At 41.7% G+C, this 19305-nt stretch overlaps 1 protein-coding gene across 1 annotated transcript in view; it reads left to right on the top strand.

The window, feature by feature from the left end:
- The first annotated feature begins 5103 nt into the window (after window positions 1-5103).
- DHX15 (DEAH-box helicase 15) overlaps window positions 5104-19305 on the top strand; it is a 57553-nt gene continuing 43351 nt past the window's right edge. The window contains exons 1-2 of the mRNA XM_001164599.7: window positions 5104-5776; window positions 13429-13864. Coding sequence (XP_001164599.2) covers window positions 5427-5776; window positions 13429-13864 — 786 coding nt within the window. The 5' untranslated portion in view covers window positions 5104-5426. The remainder of the gene's footprint in view (window positions 5777-13428; window positions 13865-19305) is intronic.

Genomic DNA, 19305 nt, shown 5'->3' with positions numbered 1-19305 from the left:
TAAGTATAGTGCTTTCCTGAGTTTTATAAGTTATTCTAATAAATTATCAAATATGATGGAATTGTGAGAAACTCTGAATTTGTAGCCAGTTGGGCCGGAGTGCTGGTGGCCTGCAGACCCCTGAACTTATGGATGGTGTCTGGAGTGGGGACATCTTCAGTCTTGCTTGGGACTGTGGCCTTAACTTGTGGGATTGGAGGTAACTCTGGATTGTTACTGGCCAAATTGCATTGGGGTACATCAGATGCCATTATAACAAAGGCTTCAGCTGATCCCACAGAGGGTTCAGATGCTCTGAAGCTCACAGTTGTCCTAAGTTGGTAGACAGGCCAGGCCTTTATACCTGTAGAATGTATTCAGGCTGCCCCTGGGCATGGCAGCTTTCTTTAGCCATGGAAGTTTCTGAAGAGGGCTGACACGAGGATTGTGTGCAGGTGGCAAGCACTCCCAGAGCTGAGGGATGTCTCATTATGAAAGTGAGATTTTGATGGCAAGCCATAGCACCACTATAGTTTGTAACTATTTCTGTCTCTTACTAGAGAGAGGATAAGGTGATTAAAAATAGTACTGAAAATTCTTTCAAATTTGTAAGCATTTTGTTGCTAAAGAGGATTCAAAGAGGGAGACTGGTGGATTGATCCTGGCAAATCCTCATGAGTGATCATGTTGTTTTCCCACTTAAATCTCATTTCTGTTTTCCTCTTGTTTTAGGAAGGATAAAGGCTTACCTCCTCAGCAGGACTCCTCAGATGGGGCATGATATGCCCTGTTCTTGCATCTGCAGGATCACAGATGACAAATTCCTCATCTCAACACATCCATGTTGTTTTCTCTGTCTGTGGGTCGCGCCTGACTTTTTAAAGCTTCAGGGCCTTTGCACAGGCTGTTTCCTCTGCTTGGAATGCTTTCTGCCCTCTCTGCCTGGACAATTTGCATTCTTTTTTTTTTTTTTTTTTTTTTTTTTTGAGATGGAGTTTTGCTCCTGTTGCCCAGGCTGGAGGGCAATGGTGTGACCTTGGCTCACCGCAACCTCCGCCTCCTGGGTTCAAGCAATTCTCCCACCTTAGCCTCCCGAGTAGCTGGGATTACAGGTATGCGCCACTATGCCTGGCTAATTTTGTATTTTTAGTAGAGATGGGGTTTCTCCATGTTGGTCAGGCTGGTCTTGAGCTTCTGACCTCAGGTGATCTGCCTGCCTTGGCCTCCCAAAGTGCTGGGATTGCATTTATTTTTAAGGTTTTTGTCGAAATGTTTCTTTCTCAGAGAGGCATTCCCTAATCCTCAATGTAGATCAAGGCCACTTGTTACATGCTCTCACAATGCCTGTCGTCTGTAGCTGGCCTTTTCAGCACTTATCATCGTGATAACAACATAGTTATTTATGTGTTTAGCTGTTCAGTGCCTGTCTCTCTCCCTCTGCCACGTTTTATGAAGGCAAGAACTATGGCTATTTTCTTCTTTCCTCTTTCCCCAGCACTTAACTCAATGCCTGACATGGGAGCTTAATACATATTTGTTGATTGAATAAATAAATGGTAATAGTGATACTGTACAATGGTCAATAGTGCGGCTCTAGAGTTGGACTGGGTTCAAATAATCCAAATCCCCACTTGTCCACTGAGAGTTCTGTAAACTAGCTCTCTACATGGACAATGCAGAAGTTTTATCAGTTCATGTTCATCTTGTCAGACTGGGAGAACTTATCCTCAGTAACTACACCTTAGACGAATAAAGTGGAACGAGAATATCTATTTATCAGCCGCAGCAGAACATAGCAATTAAGCACACACACTGTCTGGGCTGAATCTCAGAACTGTCATCTTGGCCAAAATACTTGCCTCTTTGAGTAACAGTTTCCTCAGCTGTAAATAAGAGTAATTCATTGGACTAAACTTGAAGTTGCTGTAAGTCTCAAATAGGCTCAAATGTGTAAGGAACAGCATCTGGCTCATAGTGCTTTGTATGTGTTTGCTATTAGCAATTATTTTTTATTAATTTAGGTTGACTTGAGACCCTGCAGCTGGTTAGCTGCATAAGACATTTCCTCCAGGTGAGAAAGTCCATGTCATAGGCCAGAGGGTTGTCTAGTAGAAAAAGAGTAACAGTAAGGGAAATAGGATATTATCTGGAAATATTTCCAGCCAAGTTGTGGAGGGCCTGGTGGGTGCCTTTTGTCTACTCCAGGGATAATGATGTCTGAAAATCCAGGGTGGATCATTTAGACCTAGAATTCTACCTTTCTTCCCAAGGAGTGTGCACATCCTGGCAGCCTCTGGCCACTTGTTCCCCTTATTCTAGATTCCAGAGAGGTCACTATCCTTTGATAAGTAGGGCCTTTCTCTTTCCTTCTTTCCTTCCTTTCTTCCTTTCTTCTTTCCTTCCTTTCTGTCTTTCTCTCTTTCTTTCTTTCTGATGGCGTCTTGCTCTGTTGCCCAGGCTGGAGTGCAGTGGCACAATCTTGGCTCACTGCGACCTCAACCTCCCGGGTTCAAGTGATTCTCCTGCCTCAGCCTCCTGAGTAGCTGGGATTACAGGCATGTGCCACTATGCCTGGCTCATTTTTGTATTTTTAGTAGAGACGGGGTTTCACCATGTTGGTCAGCCTGGTCTCGAACTCCTGACCTCATGATCCATCTGCCTCGGCCTCCCAAAGTGCTGGAATTACAGGTGTGAACCGCTGTGCCTGCCCAGGGCCTTTCTTTAATTGTTCAGGTCACAACACAACTGATGAGGTTATGGTTTTCTTTAGCTGTAACCTAGGCCCAAGGGAAAAGTCTCATCACCTTGATTTCAGTTCCTCTTTCATCATTTATGAGAGGCTGACATCTGAGTGGAGCACTTCTGCAGGTAGAATTCTAACTTTTTTCCCTGATTATTTCTCCAAAATTTTAGAGCACTTTATAGCAGTCATCAAACTGGAAACCTGAAGACTGAGATTTTAATACTTCAAGTGAAATCTGTATTTTATTCTGACTTCGATACCAACTGATTGTGTGAACTTCAATAAGAACTAGGGGTTCAGTTTCCCTCATTTGTAAAATTAAGCAAAAAGAGAAAAATCAGATGGAATCCAGTGATTATACATCATGATCTGAAAAAAGTCAACACAATTGTCCCTCAGTATCCACTGGGGATTGGTTCCAGGAGAAACTGCCGACACTAAAGTCCGTGGAGGTTCAAGTGTCTGATATAAAATAGTACAGTATTTGCATATAACCTATGCACATTCTTCTGTATACTTAATCATCACTAGATCACTTATAATACCTAATACAATGTAATTGCTATGGAAATAGCTGTTATACTGTATTGTTTAAGAAATAAGAGCAAGAAAAAGTCTGTACATGTTCAATACAGATGCAACCATCCATTTTTAAAGAAAAATATATTTTTGATTTGCAGTTGATTGAATCCAGGGATAAGGAACCCACAGATAATAGAAGGCCAACTCATCATTTTAATTTCAGTTTTTTCCTATACATATGTAATTATGATAAAGTGTAACTTATAAATTAGGCACAGTAAGATATTAACAACTAATAATAAAACATTTATAACAACATACAGACAGTCCTGACTTACAATTGTTTGACCAGATTTTTTGACTTCACGATGGGTTTATCGGTAAATTAACTGCATGTTCAACTTACAACATTTTCAATTTACGATGGCTTTGCGATGGCCATCACCCCATCATAAGTCAAGGAGAATCTATACTGTAATAGAAGCTATGTGAATGTGGTCTTTCTCTCAGAATATCTTACTGTACTGTGAAAGCAAAACCAGGGACAAAGTAGGGACTATGGTACATTTAGGATAGAAAGTTGTACTGAATATTTCACAAGTGAAAAATATACTCATTTTTCTTTGTGTTGACTTTCCAATGTGGATTTGGTACAAAAAAATAAAAACCCTCCTTACCAATTGCTGGCTGGGTGCAGTGGCTCACGCCTGTAATCCCAGCACTTTGGGAGGCCGAGGTGGGCAGATCACTTGAGGTCCGGAGTTCAAGATCAGCCTGGCCAGCATGGCGACACCTCGTCTCTACGTCTCTACTAAAAATACCAAAATTAGCCGGGCGCGTAGCCGGGCGCGGTGGTGGGCGCTTATAATCCCAGCTAGGAGGGAGGCTGAGGCAGGAGAATGGCTTAAACCCGGGAGGCGGAGGTTGCAGTGAGCTGAGATTGCGCCACTGTCCTCCAGCCTGGGCGACAGAGCAAGACTGTCTCAAAACAAACACACAAACCCCTCATCAGTTGCAATATTTAAGTTGCATTTAATCCTAGCAATTGCAGTCCTGAGACTTGGATAAGAACCAGAGTATGGTCTTCCAGGGCAGCCAAACCAAGCCATTCCATGAACAACAGAGATCACCCTGCTGCAGATGGTCCACAGATCTTTTCTTGTGCATTTCTTCTGGGAACAAATGCAACTGAGGAAGCAGAGATATTCTAGGGGGAGAGATCCACAAAAATCCTTAAAGTCATCTTGCCCCACCTCCTTGTTATGGCTTTAGGTACAGCCCTTATGGCTAGGAGATGTAACCTTCCTCAGCCTTTGCGTCTACGACTACAAAATAACAACTACCTTGCAGGGTGTTATTTAACACTGCGAAAGTGCATTAATAGGCACAGAAAGAAAAACAAAAAACAAAAAAGCAAATTGTGCCCTCACTGCGAATTCTCTGTATTCTAGTTAAAAACATCTATAGCTTGGGTGCATGGTGTCCGTGCTGGGCAAGAAAAGGGCAAAATAGATCATGACAAGCCTTAACATTTTCTCACTGCAGTTTCCTCACTGCAATTGATTTTTTTTTCTTTCAAGTCGGAGTCTTGTTCTGTCGTCCAGGCTGGAGTGCACTGGTGTGATCTCGTCTCACCGCAACCTCCGCCTCCCAGGTTCAAGCGATTCTCCTGCCTCAGCCTACCGAGTAGCTGGGATTACAGGCGTACGCCACCACGCCCAGCTAATTTTTGTATTTTTAGTAGAGACGGGGTTTCACCGTGTTGGCCAGGCTGGTCTCGAACTCCTGACCTCGTGATCCACCCGCCTCGGTCTCCCAAAGCGTTGGGATTACAGGCGTGAACCATCGCGCGGCCCCTCACTGCAACTGAGGGTAGCGCAGTGGCCGCGAGTTCCAGATCTGGAGTTACTAAATAGCTGGGTTCCAATCCCGGCTCTGCCACTTATTAGCTGTACGATCTTCATTCGTTTCTCAACCTCTCTGGGTCTGAGATTCCCTTAAAGCCGGGGTAATAGAAATGAATAGGATTTCCTAACTAGGACTAGACTTTCTCAATTTCTTGACTCAGAGGGGCAAGAATAGCCTGAAATGGAAAGTGAAGGCCTTCAGGTTCTTCCTAACAGCCGCTCCGAGGAGGGGAAAGCTACAGGAAGAGGGAGGAGACCCAAGAAAGGTCGGACCAATGAGGCAGCGGGCGGGACAGGAGTTCCCGCCTTTGGGCGTCGTGCGCGCGCACCTCGCTCACACGCACACTCGCACGCACGCACGCTGCGGAAGCGCGCGCGCGCGCAGGCCCAGCCCTCGCCGCCGCCGCCATTTTAGCTGCTGGTTCCGGCCGCACCGTGTGGGCTGTAGTAGCGGGAGGGGTGGGGGTCCTCCAGAGTTAAGTGGCTGTCCTCGACTGTGCCCATACAGCAGCCAGCTTTCTTCCTTAATAACTGCCCGTTCGAAGAGTGCGAGGATGTCCAAGCGGCACCGGTTGGACCTAGGGGAGGATTACCCCTCTGGCAAGAAGCGTGCGGGGACCGATGGGTAAGCCAGGCCGGGGGCGCGAGGCGGCAGCTCGGGCTTTGTTGGGGTCCTGGCAGGGAGCGGGCCGGGGCTGGCCTGGCCGAGCGGGTCCTGGAGCCGGAGCCTTTGTTTCCCTCTGGGCTGGGTTCACTAGCGGCGGGTAGGAGAAGCGCGGCGCCCGTTCGGCCCGGCAAGGGCGCGGGGGGTTGCGTGCGACGGGGCCGCTGCCCAGCCCAGTCCGGAGGGTGGAGAGGCCTGCAGTGGCCATGAGGGCGCCTCCTCCCCCAGGCCGAACCGAGCGGGAGTCACTTGCGAGGGCGTCGGGCGGGAGTGAACCGCGGACCTCGTGGCCTCGGTTCCCGAGGAAGGCCTGGAGCCGGAGGAGAGGGTGGGGGAGGGCGCGGCGGGAGTATTCGCTTCCAAGGGCAGCAGGCACTTCCCAGGCAGAGGGGCCGTGGGGAGGGCCTGAGTGGGGGCGCGGCCAGGCACTCCAGACGGGAAAGGCGGAGGGCGGAAAGTGAGAGCAGCGCGTGGATCCTAATGTAGGCTGGGATGGGGGTGGCGGGAGTTGAGAGAAGCCAGCAAATAGGGAGTTCTCGGGGGAGGTGGGAGTAGAGGACCTGCCGGGAGAAAGGAAAACGTGGAGTAATATACCTGATGGGCTGGAAGGCTGGTGTTTTGGGGCGACTGAGTTTATAGTTTGGCGGGAGAGAGCGTGCCTCGGTCCATTCAAACACTTCAAAGTAGATACTAGCAAACTTCCGCTCTCTGCCTACGCTCCCGCCATCTCCTGTATTTCCTGCTTTGGTTAAAACTGGTTACTGAACATCGTCCCATGGGGAGGGATTAGAAGGCATTGTTTTTTTTTTTATCATTTATTTTCTATGCATGTCCCACTTTTCTGTATAAGTAGCTTTTGAAATACAGGGATCATGTTCAAAACGTGTTTTTAGTATTTATGGTGAAACACCGCCCATGTGGAGGTTGAGAGTTGAAATACTTACACAAACTCATGGTGTTCCAGATTCCTTTTCTTAAAGGTACAGAGGAATTTAGCAGTTAATTTAAGCAATTTCGTGGAAATCATTTCTTGTCCCGTGTGTGTTTTCATTGATGAAGTACAAAGACCTGTTTGGATAATTCAGGCAAAACCCACAAAAGCCCGAGTAGCCAAATACTTTGCATAATTGTATCATTTTATTGTGTACTTGTGATACAGAATCACTGTGTCAAGTCACCTGTATAGCTGTTTTGAATTTTTCAGCTAAAGTTCTTCATTGAAATTGATTTCCAGGGATATGTTTAGTGTCATTGTAGAGTATAAGCCAGGATAGGGTGTACTTCTTGAGGCTTTGCCATATGTTGAATTATTCAATAGAAAGCAAAAGCATGTCACATGTTAATTTTGTGAGTTCTTTAGTTTACGATATTAGGCATTGTAAAAAAGACAATGACATTGTAAGACAGACTCTCTTTAGGCTATCACCCTCCCCCACCATTACGCCCCACAAAACGTTAATGCCTCTGAGCTGTATGTCACAGACTCTCAGAGCTGGAAGCAACTTAAAAAAGACTATACTCGGCTCCAATCAAGGAATGAGAAACGGAGAACAGAGTTAAGGTAGCTTGTGCAAGTTTACAGCAGGATCTGGAACCCTGCCTTTATCATTTTCACTCAGCAGCACACAGTTCAGTACTGTAGTTAAGAGTCATTACAGCCTATTTTAATGACATTTATAATGCGTTGGTAAAGTAGGGAACACTTAGTTCTTGATTTCTCTAAGGCAAAAATAAATTGCTGTCATCTGGAACTGATGTCTCTCACAGGAGGTCAGATTGGAACAAAATATTCTGGGAGGGAATGAATGAATTCATTTGTATTTGTGCATATGTGCACCATTTAAAATGTTCCCCTTGGGATTAGTGGTCCCACCATATGTATGTGCGATTGTTTACTTTCTCTTGCAAAAACAGATATCCTTAGTAAAAAGGTTGACTTTTGGAGTCTAATGGTAGCTTTATGATTCCCTTGTATATTATTTAGAATTTGCCTATGGATAAAGGAGAGTTCATCTTTGGAATAATGCCCAAGTTATAAGAAATTGTAGAGGGAAGTTTTTATACTCATTTCTATGTCATTTGAGTGCCATTTATCATTGAACTGGTTTTATTTAACAGTGGACTTAAGATGTTTATCGGCCTCAGAATTTTTTCATACTCGATAATTTTAAGTCACTTGTTGACTGCCATGCAATCCTGCAGATTTTTTTTTTCCCTGATAGCAAGTGGTTTTATTGGCGAGCATAAGCTTGTCAGTCTTACAAACTCTACTGCCAGATAGGGTTTCTGCAGTACTGAGAAGGGAAGGTAATTCAGTGGGATATTTCACTTATATTAATGCTCCCAAACTATATAAGGCTTTATTTACTCCTGGCATATTTTAACTTTGAAATCAGGTGAAGTTATTATAGTTTTCTGTTGCATATTCTGGCCTCATTTCTTCTTTTTGTCAACCCACAGAATCTTCACTATACAATTACCGAAAGTAATAATTTTCCATACTTACCGTTGAAGTATGGAAAAAAGTTTTCGATGTTAGGGGCGTTTTTCATTTTGATGTTGTTTTTTGATATTACCACCTGATAAGAGTTTTTTCTGTTAATTATGGGAAAGTAAAGCTAATGTATTAATAGTGTGATAACATTTGTGGAGCATGCACATTTTTACTACAATCCTGTATGGTAGATGAGGTTAAATGAACTTGCCACAGGGAACATAAGAAATGTTTATACTCAAAGGTTTAAAAAGAAGGCATTCCCTAAAATCTTCATCTCCATCTTTGGATAACAGTTTTTGGTGAACATTTTTTAAGATCTCTGCATATTGACTCAAAAATATGAACTATAAAATTTAATATCAATGGGATCAACGCGTGTTATTTTGTACTTTGATTTTTTTTTTCCACTCAGAAATGTCATTAACTGTAGGTACACATTACGCTTTTAAATTGGCTGCCATAGGCCGGGCCCAATGGCTCACGCCTGTAATCCCAGCACTTTGGGAGGCCAAGGCGGGTGGATCACGAGGTCAGGAGATCAAGACCATCCTGGCTAACACGGTGAAACCCTGTCTCTACTAAAAATACAAAAAATAGCCGGGTGTGGTGGCGGGCACCTGTAGTCCCAGCTACTCGGGAGGCTGAGGAAGAATGGTATGAACCCGGGAGGCGGAGCTTGCAGTGAGCCGAGATTGTGCCACTGCACTCCAGCCTGGGCAACAGAGCGAGACTCCATCTCAAAAAAAAAAAAAATAAAAATAAAAAATAAATTGATTGACTGCCATAGTACTCCAGTTGTAAAGGTATGACATCACTTATTTAACCAATATCCTGTTCATTGATATTTAGGTAGTTTTCCACTTGTTGCTATTTTATAAATGAGAAGTTTGATGAACATCCTTATACATACGTATTTGCACACATCCTTGAGAGGTTCCTGGAAATAAGATTGACGGATAAAAAGCAGTGCTTATTGCCTGGTGTGGTGGCTCACACCTGTAATCACAGCACTTTGGGAGGCCTAGGCGAATGGATCACCTGAGGTCAGGAGTTGAAGACCAGCCTGGCCAACGTAATAAAACCTATTTTTGTCTCTGTTAAAAATACAAAAATACACTGGGCGTAGTGGCGCACTGCTGTAATACCCAGCTACTTACTCCGGAGGCTGAGGCAGGAGAATTGCTTGAACCTGGGAGGCAGAGGTTGCAGTGAGTCGAGATTGCACCACTACACTCCAGCCTGGGTAACAGAGGGAGACTGTCTTTAAAAAAAAAAAAAAAAAAAAAGTCAATGCTTATTTAAAATATCATGATTTTGATGACCAGTTAATGTCTTCCTTAGCAGTACTTCAGTGCCTGTTATTATTCCATGTAGAATTTTTTTATTTTTTAGAGACAGGGTCTTCCTCTGTTTCCCAGGCTGGAGAGCACTGGTGTGATCATGGCTCACTGCAGTCTCAAATTCCAGGGCTCAAGTGATCTTCCCGTCTCAGCCTCCCAGGTAGCTGGGACTACAGGCGTGCCACCCCACCTAGCTAAGTTTAAAGTTTTTTTGTAGAGATGGGGTCTCACTGTATTGCTCAGGCTGGTCTCAAACTTTTGGCCTCCGGTGATCCTCCCACTTGGGCCTCCCAAAGCACTGGGATTACATGCGTGAGTCACTAGGTCTTACCCTCCATGTAGAATTTTAACATGGTATTAGAACTTAAAAAGATCTTTAATAATAACCAATATTGGTGGGACGCGGTGGCTCATGCCAGTAATCCCAGCACTTTGGGAGGCCGAGGCAGTCAGATCATGAGGTCAAGAGATTGAACCATCCTGGCCAACATGGTGAAACCTCGTCTCTACTAAAAATACAAAATTAACTGGGTGTGGCAGCATGTGCCTGTAGTCCCACCTACTCTGGAGGCTGAGGCAGGAGAATCACTTGAAACAGGGAGGCAGAGGTTGCAGTGAGCTGAGATTGCACCACTGCACTCCAGCCTGGTGACAGAGCAAGACTCCGTCTCAAAATAATAGTAATAATAACAACAACAACCGATATTGGGCATTTGCAATGTGCCAGACAACACTTAAAGCACATCACATATATTAACTCATTTAATCCTATCTATACTCTACAAAACATATTGATAGCCACATCTTATAGGTGAGGGAAGAAATAACTGTGATCCTATAGTTGGCTTAAGTCTTGAGCCAAGATTGAACTGAGACACAGTACAGAGCAGTATGTTCAACAACTGTGTCATGTCATACCTCCCTCCCTGCTCGTGTTGTGGCTGTGTCTGAAGCACTAACTTGATACCAGTTTTTAAAAACCCTTATACTTCAACTAGTAAACTTTTAAGAACAAAACTCCTTTATAATAAAAAGTATCTTTTAAAAAAGAAAACACGCACGTGCACAATAGTTGACAAATATTTATGAAGTGGACGGTTTGATTTTCCCCTTTTACTCACCTTTCATTTGTACTCCCTCTCTCATCGAAGGAAGGTAGTTTGAGCCATAAGCAACATTTCCAGGTGTCTGAATTTGCCTCCTGCATCCTCCCTGTTTTCTTACTTTAATCTGAGACTAAAAGTATCTGAAAATGCTCTTCATTTTGCAGATCAGTAAATTGAGGCGGTGTCTTGCAACGGTGATTCCAGCATTCCTTTTATCTTAATACCACAGCTGTCGCCATTGCTTGATCAGGAGCTAACCTTTTATCTTTAGAATGTATTTTATACATCCTTTGTTTGGTTTGGTAATGAAGCATCTGATGAAGTGGGCCCCTGAAAAAATCTTTGTTAGTATAGGTATTACTTTAACAAACTAAGGCAATATATAATACATGATTTACTTTGTCACCCCTCTTCCCCCAAATTTTGTAACTCTTGACCATGTCTTAATTGCCTGGTACTATGCTAGAAGTATAGAAATCATTAAACTAGGCTGGGCATGGTAGCTCATCGGTAATCCCAGCACTTTGGGAGGCTGAAGCAAGAGATTGCTTGATCCCAGGAGTTGAAAACCATCCTGGGCAACATGGTGAGACCCTTATCTCTACAAAAATAAGAAATTAGCGAGGCGTGGTGGTGCATGCCTGTAGTCCCAGTTACTCAGGAGGCTGAGGTGAGAGGACCACTTGAACCCAGAAGTTTGATATTGCAGTGAGCCATGATCCAGTGAGCCACTGCACTCCAACCCGGGTAATGGAGCAAGATCCTATCTCAAAAAAAAGGAAGTTGTTTCAATTATATTTTTTGTCATCTCCTCCTTCCCCCATGGTTGAGTGAATACTAAAACATGAATCCTTTTTGTTCAGACCAGATGTTCTTTAAGAGTTCTTTTCTAGCTGTATGATCCATGATCTTTAAGGTGTCAAGTATTTGAACCATTTGTGAGTACAGTGCTTCTTACTTTGCTGGGCACATTTCTGTGTACTCTTATTACAAACTACACCTCGTTGGCATTTTGGAGCAATGTAAACACTTAATTAACAGTCACCTTAGGCCAGAAGCAGGAGAAGCAAAGATAGTTGATGGCATATTTCAGAAGATAGGTCCAGACTCTCAAGTATTGAATTGTGAGACTTCATTTTATGTTTATTAAGTTATCCTTTGACTTTTCTTTCCCATTGATTTTCTTTCTGTTTATGCCAGGTGAAATGAGAGGCTTCATACAGTTCTGGCTTGTATGCTTTGTGATTTTTATAGAAGGTGAACATTGGGATGGAAGAGGGGAAAATCACTTTTCATGTTTATATATGCATATATATGGCTTTTCCCCTTTTTGAGTAAATTTGTACATGTCACACAACTGCACTTGGAGCACAGGGAATTTGTACTTTTGTGTGTTGTGGGTAAGGAACAATGACATGTTTAGGGGCTTGTGTCATAGCTCCGTCATGTCTCATTATTTCAAGTCTGGGTTTAAAGATCTTGAGGCAAATTTCTCTGCTGATGGACTTGGTCTGAAGTAAACTGGATTAGTAAAATGAACAAGCATAGATTATTTTATTTTATTCCCACCACCAGTCTCCCAGAGGCTGCTTTCAGCCACAACGCATATGAACAACCTGCAGCCATTCTGCTTGTGAAGTTCTTAGCATAGATACTTTTAAAATGACTTATTAAGGTCAATCTCTAGTAACTGGAAGTAGATACCAGCATTGACTACTTAAAATTGACCCAAGTTTAATAGAGTGGCTACCTGCATAATTTTAACATGTTAAACAACTTAATAGTGTTTAGTGAAGCTTATTTTTAATTTGGCTATGTTTCATTTTATGGTAGACCAAGGTACATAGATTTATAGAGTGCTTTCAGTGTTTTGCTGTTGCTGTTTAGGTTAAAATGCAAGAGTAAACAAGCAAGAAGGAATAAAAGTTTTAATTTCAGTTTTTTTTATAAAGCAATATACATTTACTGAACAAAATTGGGAAAGTGCTGGAAAGTATAACTAAGAAAACAAATTCTGCAGTCCTGTAATTCGTATTTGTATTAGTTGAGATATTGACAGGTATAACATTGTACTATGCCCTTTTCACTTTGCATTACAACCAAACATCGTCCTATGGCAAAGAAAGGAATATTAAAGTAATTTATTAGAAGTGGATTATAAAAGTATTGAGCAAAACCCACCACTGTTGACTGTAATGATGTGAGGTGGAGTTGTCTTTATCTCCAGTAGCAGTGTTTGTGCTAACTTCTGAATATACTTTTAGTGCAAAAAATACCTCTTCACAAATTGAAGGAGAATTTGAGAAAGATTGAGATGCCATCTTCTTTTACTCAATTTGGACCTATCCTTTCTTCATCCTACCCTCAGTATCTGATTTCTGTTGTCTAAGTAGGAGGGGTTTTACTTGCAGCAGACTGAGTTCTTGTGTTACCTCACCTAATGTTAAAAGTTAAGGAAGGTGAGGCATCAGCAAGGAAGGGAAAGATGTTTGTGGTGGAGAATGGGAAACCCTTGATTGTAGGGTATTTTTTATTATTTCTGATAGTTACATAATCCATTGGACTTTTTATTCATTTGAATGTTGGACATTTACTCTCTTTGTGATTGTAACGCTACCGTGAACATTCTGCATAAAATTCAGAATCTGAATTCTAAATTTTTGTTTTTAGGAAGGATCGAGATCGAGACCGGGATCGTGAAGATCGGTCTAAAGATCGAGACCGAGAACGTGATAGAGGAGATAGAGAGCGAGAGAGGGAGAAAGAGAAGGAGAAGGAGTTGCGAGCTTCAACGAATGCTATGCTTATCAGTGCTGGATTACCACCTTTGAAAGCTTCCCATTCAGCTCACTCAACCCACTCAGCACATTCAACGCATTCAACACATTCTGCTCATTCAACGCATGCCGGACATGCAGGTCACACGTCACTTCCACAGTGCATTAATCCGTTCACCAATTTACCCCATACTCCTCGATACTATGATATTCTAAAGAAACGTCTTCAGCTCCCTGTTTGGGAATACAAGGATAGGTTTACAGATATTCTGGTTAGACATCAGTCCTTTGTACTGGTTGGTGAGACTGGGTCTGGTAAAACAACACAGGTGAGTTATTGTATACCATGGTACATAATTCATTTATGTTTAAGTTTACCAAATGTTGCATATTTGATTCTGGTGGTCATTTCCCTTGTCTGTCCTATAGAACATCTTGAAGAATAGCTGATTTGATGTTTAATTGGCACTCTGAATTTCAGAGTGGAAATCCTATAGAGAATACCTCTCCCCTGAATCTAGGGGAAAATAGTGGTGCTCGCTTTTCAAATTTTGTTACCTTATGTATGGCAGAGTGATGCTCTCCCACCCATTTTGACTCCAGGACAGTACAGATTTAGGGACCCACAGTTTGTTTTCTGGTGCTTGGGTGGAGAAATCACTGGGGTAGATTTTTGTCGTTTGTATTTAATATGGTATTTTGAACCATGCAAAAAATGAAATGCCAAAGTAATATAAAGTCTATACCGGTGACTTTTGTCCGTCTAGTCGTCCTCCCTCCCATAGAACTGTTACTAGTGTGTTATTTGTAATATAGCTAGGATATTTTTTAAACATGGATGGGCTATTATTAACTAGACCCCTGTTGATAGACATTTAGACTGTTTCCCATGGTTGTTTTGCATGGGGCAAGTGTTTCTGTAGGAAGCAGAAATTGCTGGGTCAGAAGATCATTTGTAATTGTGATACAGAAAGCTGGATAGCCTTCCAGAGGGAGCGTATCAATTTACCTTTCCGTGAGCATGTAGGAGAACACGTGGGAAACTATTAAAACGTGAATTTTTACAAATCCAATAGGTGAAAAATTGCATTCTAATGTACTTTTTAATTTGCATTTTCTTGCTGTGGGTGAGAAGTAACTGTCTTTATACACTTAAGCCTGAACCATCAATTAAAAATTTCTGGTTTCAAAAGTAGCAGTCCCTGATCATTGTAGAAACTTTGAAAAATTCAGGAAAGTATTGAAGTGAATTTAATAATTACCTGTCTTACCATGCAGAGATTGAACATACCGCATACACAATTTATCTTTTTCTAAAGTTACATGTGCATGGAGACATTTTGAAGGTACTGTAGCAACCAAAATAGGAAGCTTTTATTATAGACTGAGCCTTAGTACCATTCTTCTTTTCTTTTCTTTTTTTTTTTTTTTTAATTTTTGTGTTGTTGAGACAGTCTCTTTCACCCATGCTGGAGTGCAGTGGTATGAACACAGCGTCAACCTCCTGAGCTGAAACGATCCTCCTGCCTCAGCCTCCCAAGTAGCTGGGATCACAGGCATATGCCACCAGTGCCTGGCTAATTTTTAAATAAAATTTTTGTAGAGTTGAGGTTTTGAACTCCTGAGCTCAAGCAATCCTCCTGCCTTAGCCTTGCCAATTTTTCTTTTTTAATGAAGGAAAACTTAGAATTGATGTTAGGGTATTCAAAAATCACCTTACGGAAATTTAAAGAATTTTCAAACTACAAGAAAGACTGTAACTCTGAACTTACTATTTAATTGATATTTGGGTAAAGCCAGACACTGTATACTTTACATGTATTAGCTCATTTACATTTTTCTATAACCCTGCAGGAAGATATTCATCACCACTTTACAGATGAGCAAAATGAGGTTTAAGTTTATGAGAAACTTAGGTTTAGTGGATTGTCCTGGGTTACATGGATTATGGATTTTGGTGGGCTCCACATTTAAAACTTTGTACCTTTTGTCTTTATATCTAAAGTTTTATATTTCATACTGCTATTCTGTGGTCTGATATGGGTAGCCTCATTTCAGAGATGAGTTTATTAATGGTTAGTGTAGAAGGAGGTCAGGTCAACTCAAGATGAGGTTTGTGATTATTTGGATTAATATTTAACTTTTAGAGGGGTAATTAAGATACTTGGATACTGAGGATTGCAGCACATCTGGGGGATTTGAAGGGAAACCAAACAGTTTAAAAAGTGAATTTCATTCAAATGTTTCCTAGCATGCTCTTATTAAACTTTGACTCAAACCATTAAAGCCAGTCTTTTTTTGGTGATTTGTTCTTGTCAGAAAAATTCTCTAAACAAAATCTAAAGTAATGACTTCAACTTTTTTTTAATTATTATTATTTTGAGACAAAGTCTCGCTCTGTCACCCAAGCTGGAGTGCAGTGGTATGATCTTGGCTTTCTGCAACCTCCTCCTCCTGGGTTCAAGTGATTCTCCTGCCTCAGCCTCCTGAGTAGCTGGGACTACAAGCGCGCACCACCATGCCTGGCTATTTTTTTTTTTTTTTTTTTTGTATTTTTAATAGAGACAGGGTTTCACCCTGTTGGCCAGGCTGGTCTCTAAATCCTGACCTCAAGTTATTGGCCTGTCTGGGCCTCCCAAAGTGCTGGGATTACAGGCCCAAGCCACTGTACCGGGCCATGACTTTAGCTTTTGACAGACCTACAATAAAGACATTTCACATTGCTGCTTAGTAGACAGCTTTTGACAGACCTACAATAAAGACATTTCACATAACTGCACATGAGGAAGGAATTGAAGCTAGGTCAACCAAAGGGACAGTGTGAGCAAGGACACATGTTCAGCTAAGGGAATGCAGGTATGCTCTGGCTAGAATACAGAGGGTTTGGGAAGGTGGAGGTGGGGCAGGTGAGACTGGAACTGTAAGTTGAGCCTTAATATATCTTGTATAGACTGGAAGCCATCAGAGCTCTTGAATTGAAGAGGAATGATGAGGATTTTTTTTAAAAAAAAAGTCCTGTCTAGTGAACATATTGATGATACACCATGTAAGAGCTCATAACAAAAGTTTCGATTCTGTGAAGGGCCTTGGGAATAGAAAATAAAGAATGGATTGGAGTCAGGATATTAGGAATTACAAGTATTTTGGAGGAAGGTGAGAAATGGTTTTGCTTTTGAATGTGTGAATTTGGGATACCAACTAGGTGGAAATGACCGTTAGCTCTAAGATGGAAGCTAGAGTTAGGATTGGCATTGATGTATTATAGGTAGTATTAGAAGTTAGAACATATAAGACCTCACAGGATATTATGTAAAACAAGAAGACTAGAACACCGAGGATCAGTTTTAAGATGCCCTCAAGTGGAGGAAGCAAAGAGCTGAAAAGGAGGAATGGCTTTAGAATAACTTAGACCTGGCTGGGTACAGTGGCCCATGCCTGTAATCCTGGCACTTTGGGATGCTGAGGCGGGCAGATTACCTGAGGTCAGGAGTTTGAGACCAGCCTGGCCAATATGGTGAAACCCCATCTCTACTAAAAATACAGAAATCAGCTGGGTGTGGTGGCGCACACCTGTAATCCCAGCTACTTGGGAGGCTGAGGCAGGAGAATCACTTGAACCCTGGAGGTGGAGGTTGCAGTAAGCCTAGATTGCGCCCCTGCACTCCAGCCTGGGCAACAGAGTGAAACTCTGTCTTAAAAGAAAAAAACAAAAAAACAGATCCCTGGCTTGAATACACCAGTAGCCTACATATTTCAGGACCTTTTTCTTTTCCTAATGCTGTTTTCCTTAGAAATGTGAACATATGCATTAACTGACTGGTTCTCCAACTATTGCCTGGGAGTTCTTGAAAGTCCTTGAAACCATTTCAGGGATCCTAGAATTTGTAAAAATACAAGGAAATGCACTCTTCTAGCTAAGTTTTTTTGTTTGAAAAGTAGTCATTTTTATAGAAAGCGTTATTTTGTGTTAAAACAGAATTTTTATTGTTAGGAATTAATATTTTAGCAATTTTTCAGTTTTAATTTCTTAACAGTAAATTTATTAGTAGCTTGGCATCCTCGGTCATTTTCAGAGTGAGTGCACAGGGGTCCTGAGAGCTGCTAATTGACTTGTTGGTCTTGTTTTTAAAGTGGAGGTAAGCTGTTGATTTTAGCGGAGTGAATTAAAAAATATGAACATTCTTGGCCAGGCATGGTGGCTCACGCCTGTAATCCCAGCACTTTGGAAGGCCGAGGCGGGTGCATCACCTGGGGTCAGGAGTTCGACACCAGCTTGCCCAACGTGGTGAAACCCTGTCTCTACTAAAAATACAAAAAATTAGCCAGGCGTGGTGGCACGTGCCTGTAGTCCCAGCTACTTGGGAGGCTGAAGCAGGAGAATCGCTTGAACCTTGGTGGTTACAGTGAGCCAAGATTATGCCACTGCACTCCAGCCTGGTCAACAGAGTGAGATTCCATCTCAAAAAACAAACAAAAAAACAAAAGATCTGAACATTCTTGCCTTGAGAATTTTGAATTAATTTTAAATATCTTTGGTTCACCAGTGAGTGAATTTCACTTTCTAGATCTTTGAAAGTACATTTTGCCTTTGTAAAAGGGTTGCCGAATTGAGGATATATCAGTAAGTAAGGCTTTATAGCCTGACTAGAAAACCACTTAAACCTAGGTCTGTGGATTTACAGAACCCGATAGATACTACTTCTTTAGTTATTTTTGTTCATTTAAAGTGTTTTAAAGATATATATGATTTTAGAGAATCAGCATAATTACCCTCCCTTTCAGATATTTGTTAGTGACAAGTTACCCCCAATTGCAGAAGCAACCTAACTAAAATGTAATAATAGTGCAGCCACCAATATTCCTTATCAGTTTTACTGTACTGATACTGTGCAGAAAACTCCATGTTTCCTGTAGCATTAGAGTTTGATAGGCATTTGGAAGCTTTGATGTAAACCAGTTATGCTCTTCTAGCAGTGGATTTCCATATAATATGGTGAGCACTTACATTTTTCCCATGGTTCTTTTCCAGTTAAGTGACTGGAAAACTGTAAAACTGGGGAATCCATTAGCTTATATTGATAATGGAACTGGGGGAAAATGTACTGCCGTCATGGCAACCAATTTAACTTGTGCTTTGGGGTCCCCCAACCCTTTGGCTGCCCTTAACGAAGTGGTGCTGCTCTAGGTCCTGTTAAATTTGAGACTGGCAGTTCTTAAAATTGATTTTAAGATGGTACCTAAGGTGCTAACATTGTGCATACTGCTCTTGAGGGGGAAAGGATAGGATTACAAAAGAGTTGGGTGCTAAGAGTTAGGTTCTGCTGGCTTATAAACCAAATTTGAATTGAATTAAATAAAAGTACAGCTTCAGAGTTACAAGGGGGTATGATTTCTACTTGATTTTGCAACTCAAATTATGTAAGAATTTAAAAGTTACACTTTCTTAGAAACGTTTGTTATAAAGTAGAATTTGTTGTAAGTTGGATTTTTTAAAATTGCATAGAGAAATACTTCATGATGGGATAGTCACACTGTCGAGTGTATTCCTGATTGTGTCTACCCAACTTGGGTGTGTGTCATATCAGTATTACACATAACTGTTCTTTGGTTTAGAGAGCTTGTGTTGTTACAAGTTTTGAATCACAAGTCTTTTAGTCATTTGCCTAATTGGATTTGGTTTTAAATCATTAGAATGAGATAAAGTGCTTTATGTTACATATACTTGATATGCAGGCAGAATAGAATTAATTTAAATGTGAAATTATTTGAT

The sequence above is a fragment of the Pan troglodytes genome, chromosome 3 (assembly GCF_028858775.2).
Source record: "Pan troglodytes isolate AG18354 chromosome 3, NHGRI_mPanTro3-v2.0_pri, whole genome shotgun sequence".
In the NCBI taxonomy this organism is placed as follows: domain Eukaryota; kingdom Metazoa; phylum Chordata; class Mammalia; order Primates; family Hominidae; genus Pan; species Pan troglodytes.
Note: the sequence above shows the minus strand (reverse complement) of the source record. Positions and strands in the feature narration are given on the sequence as shown.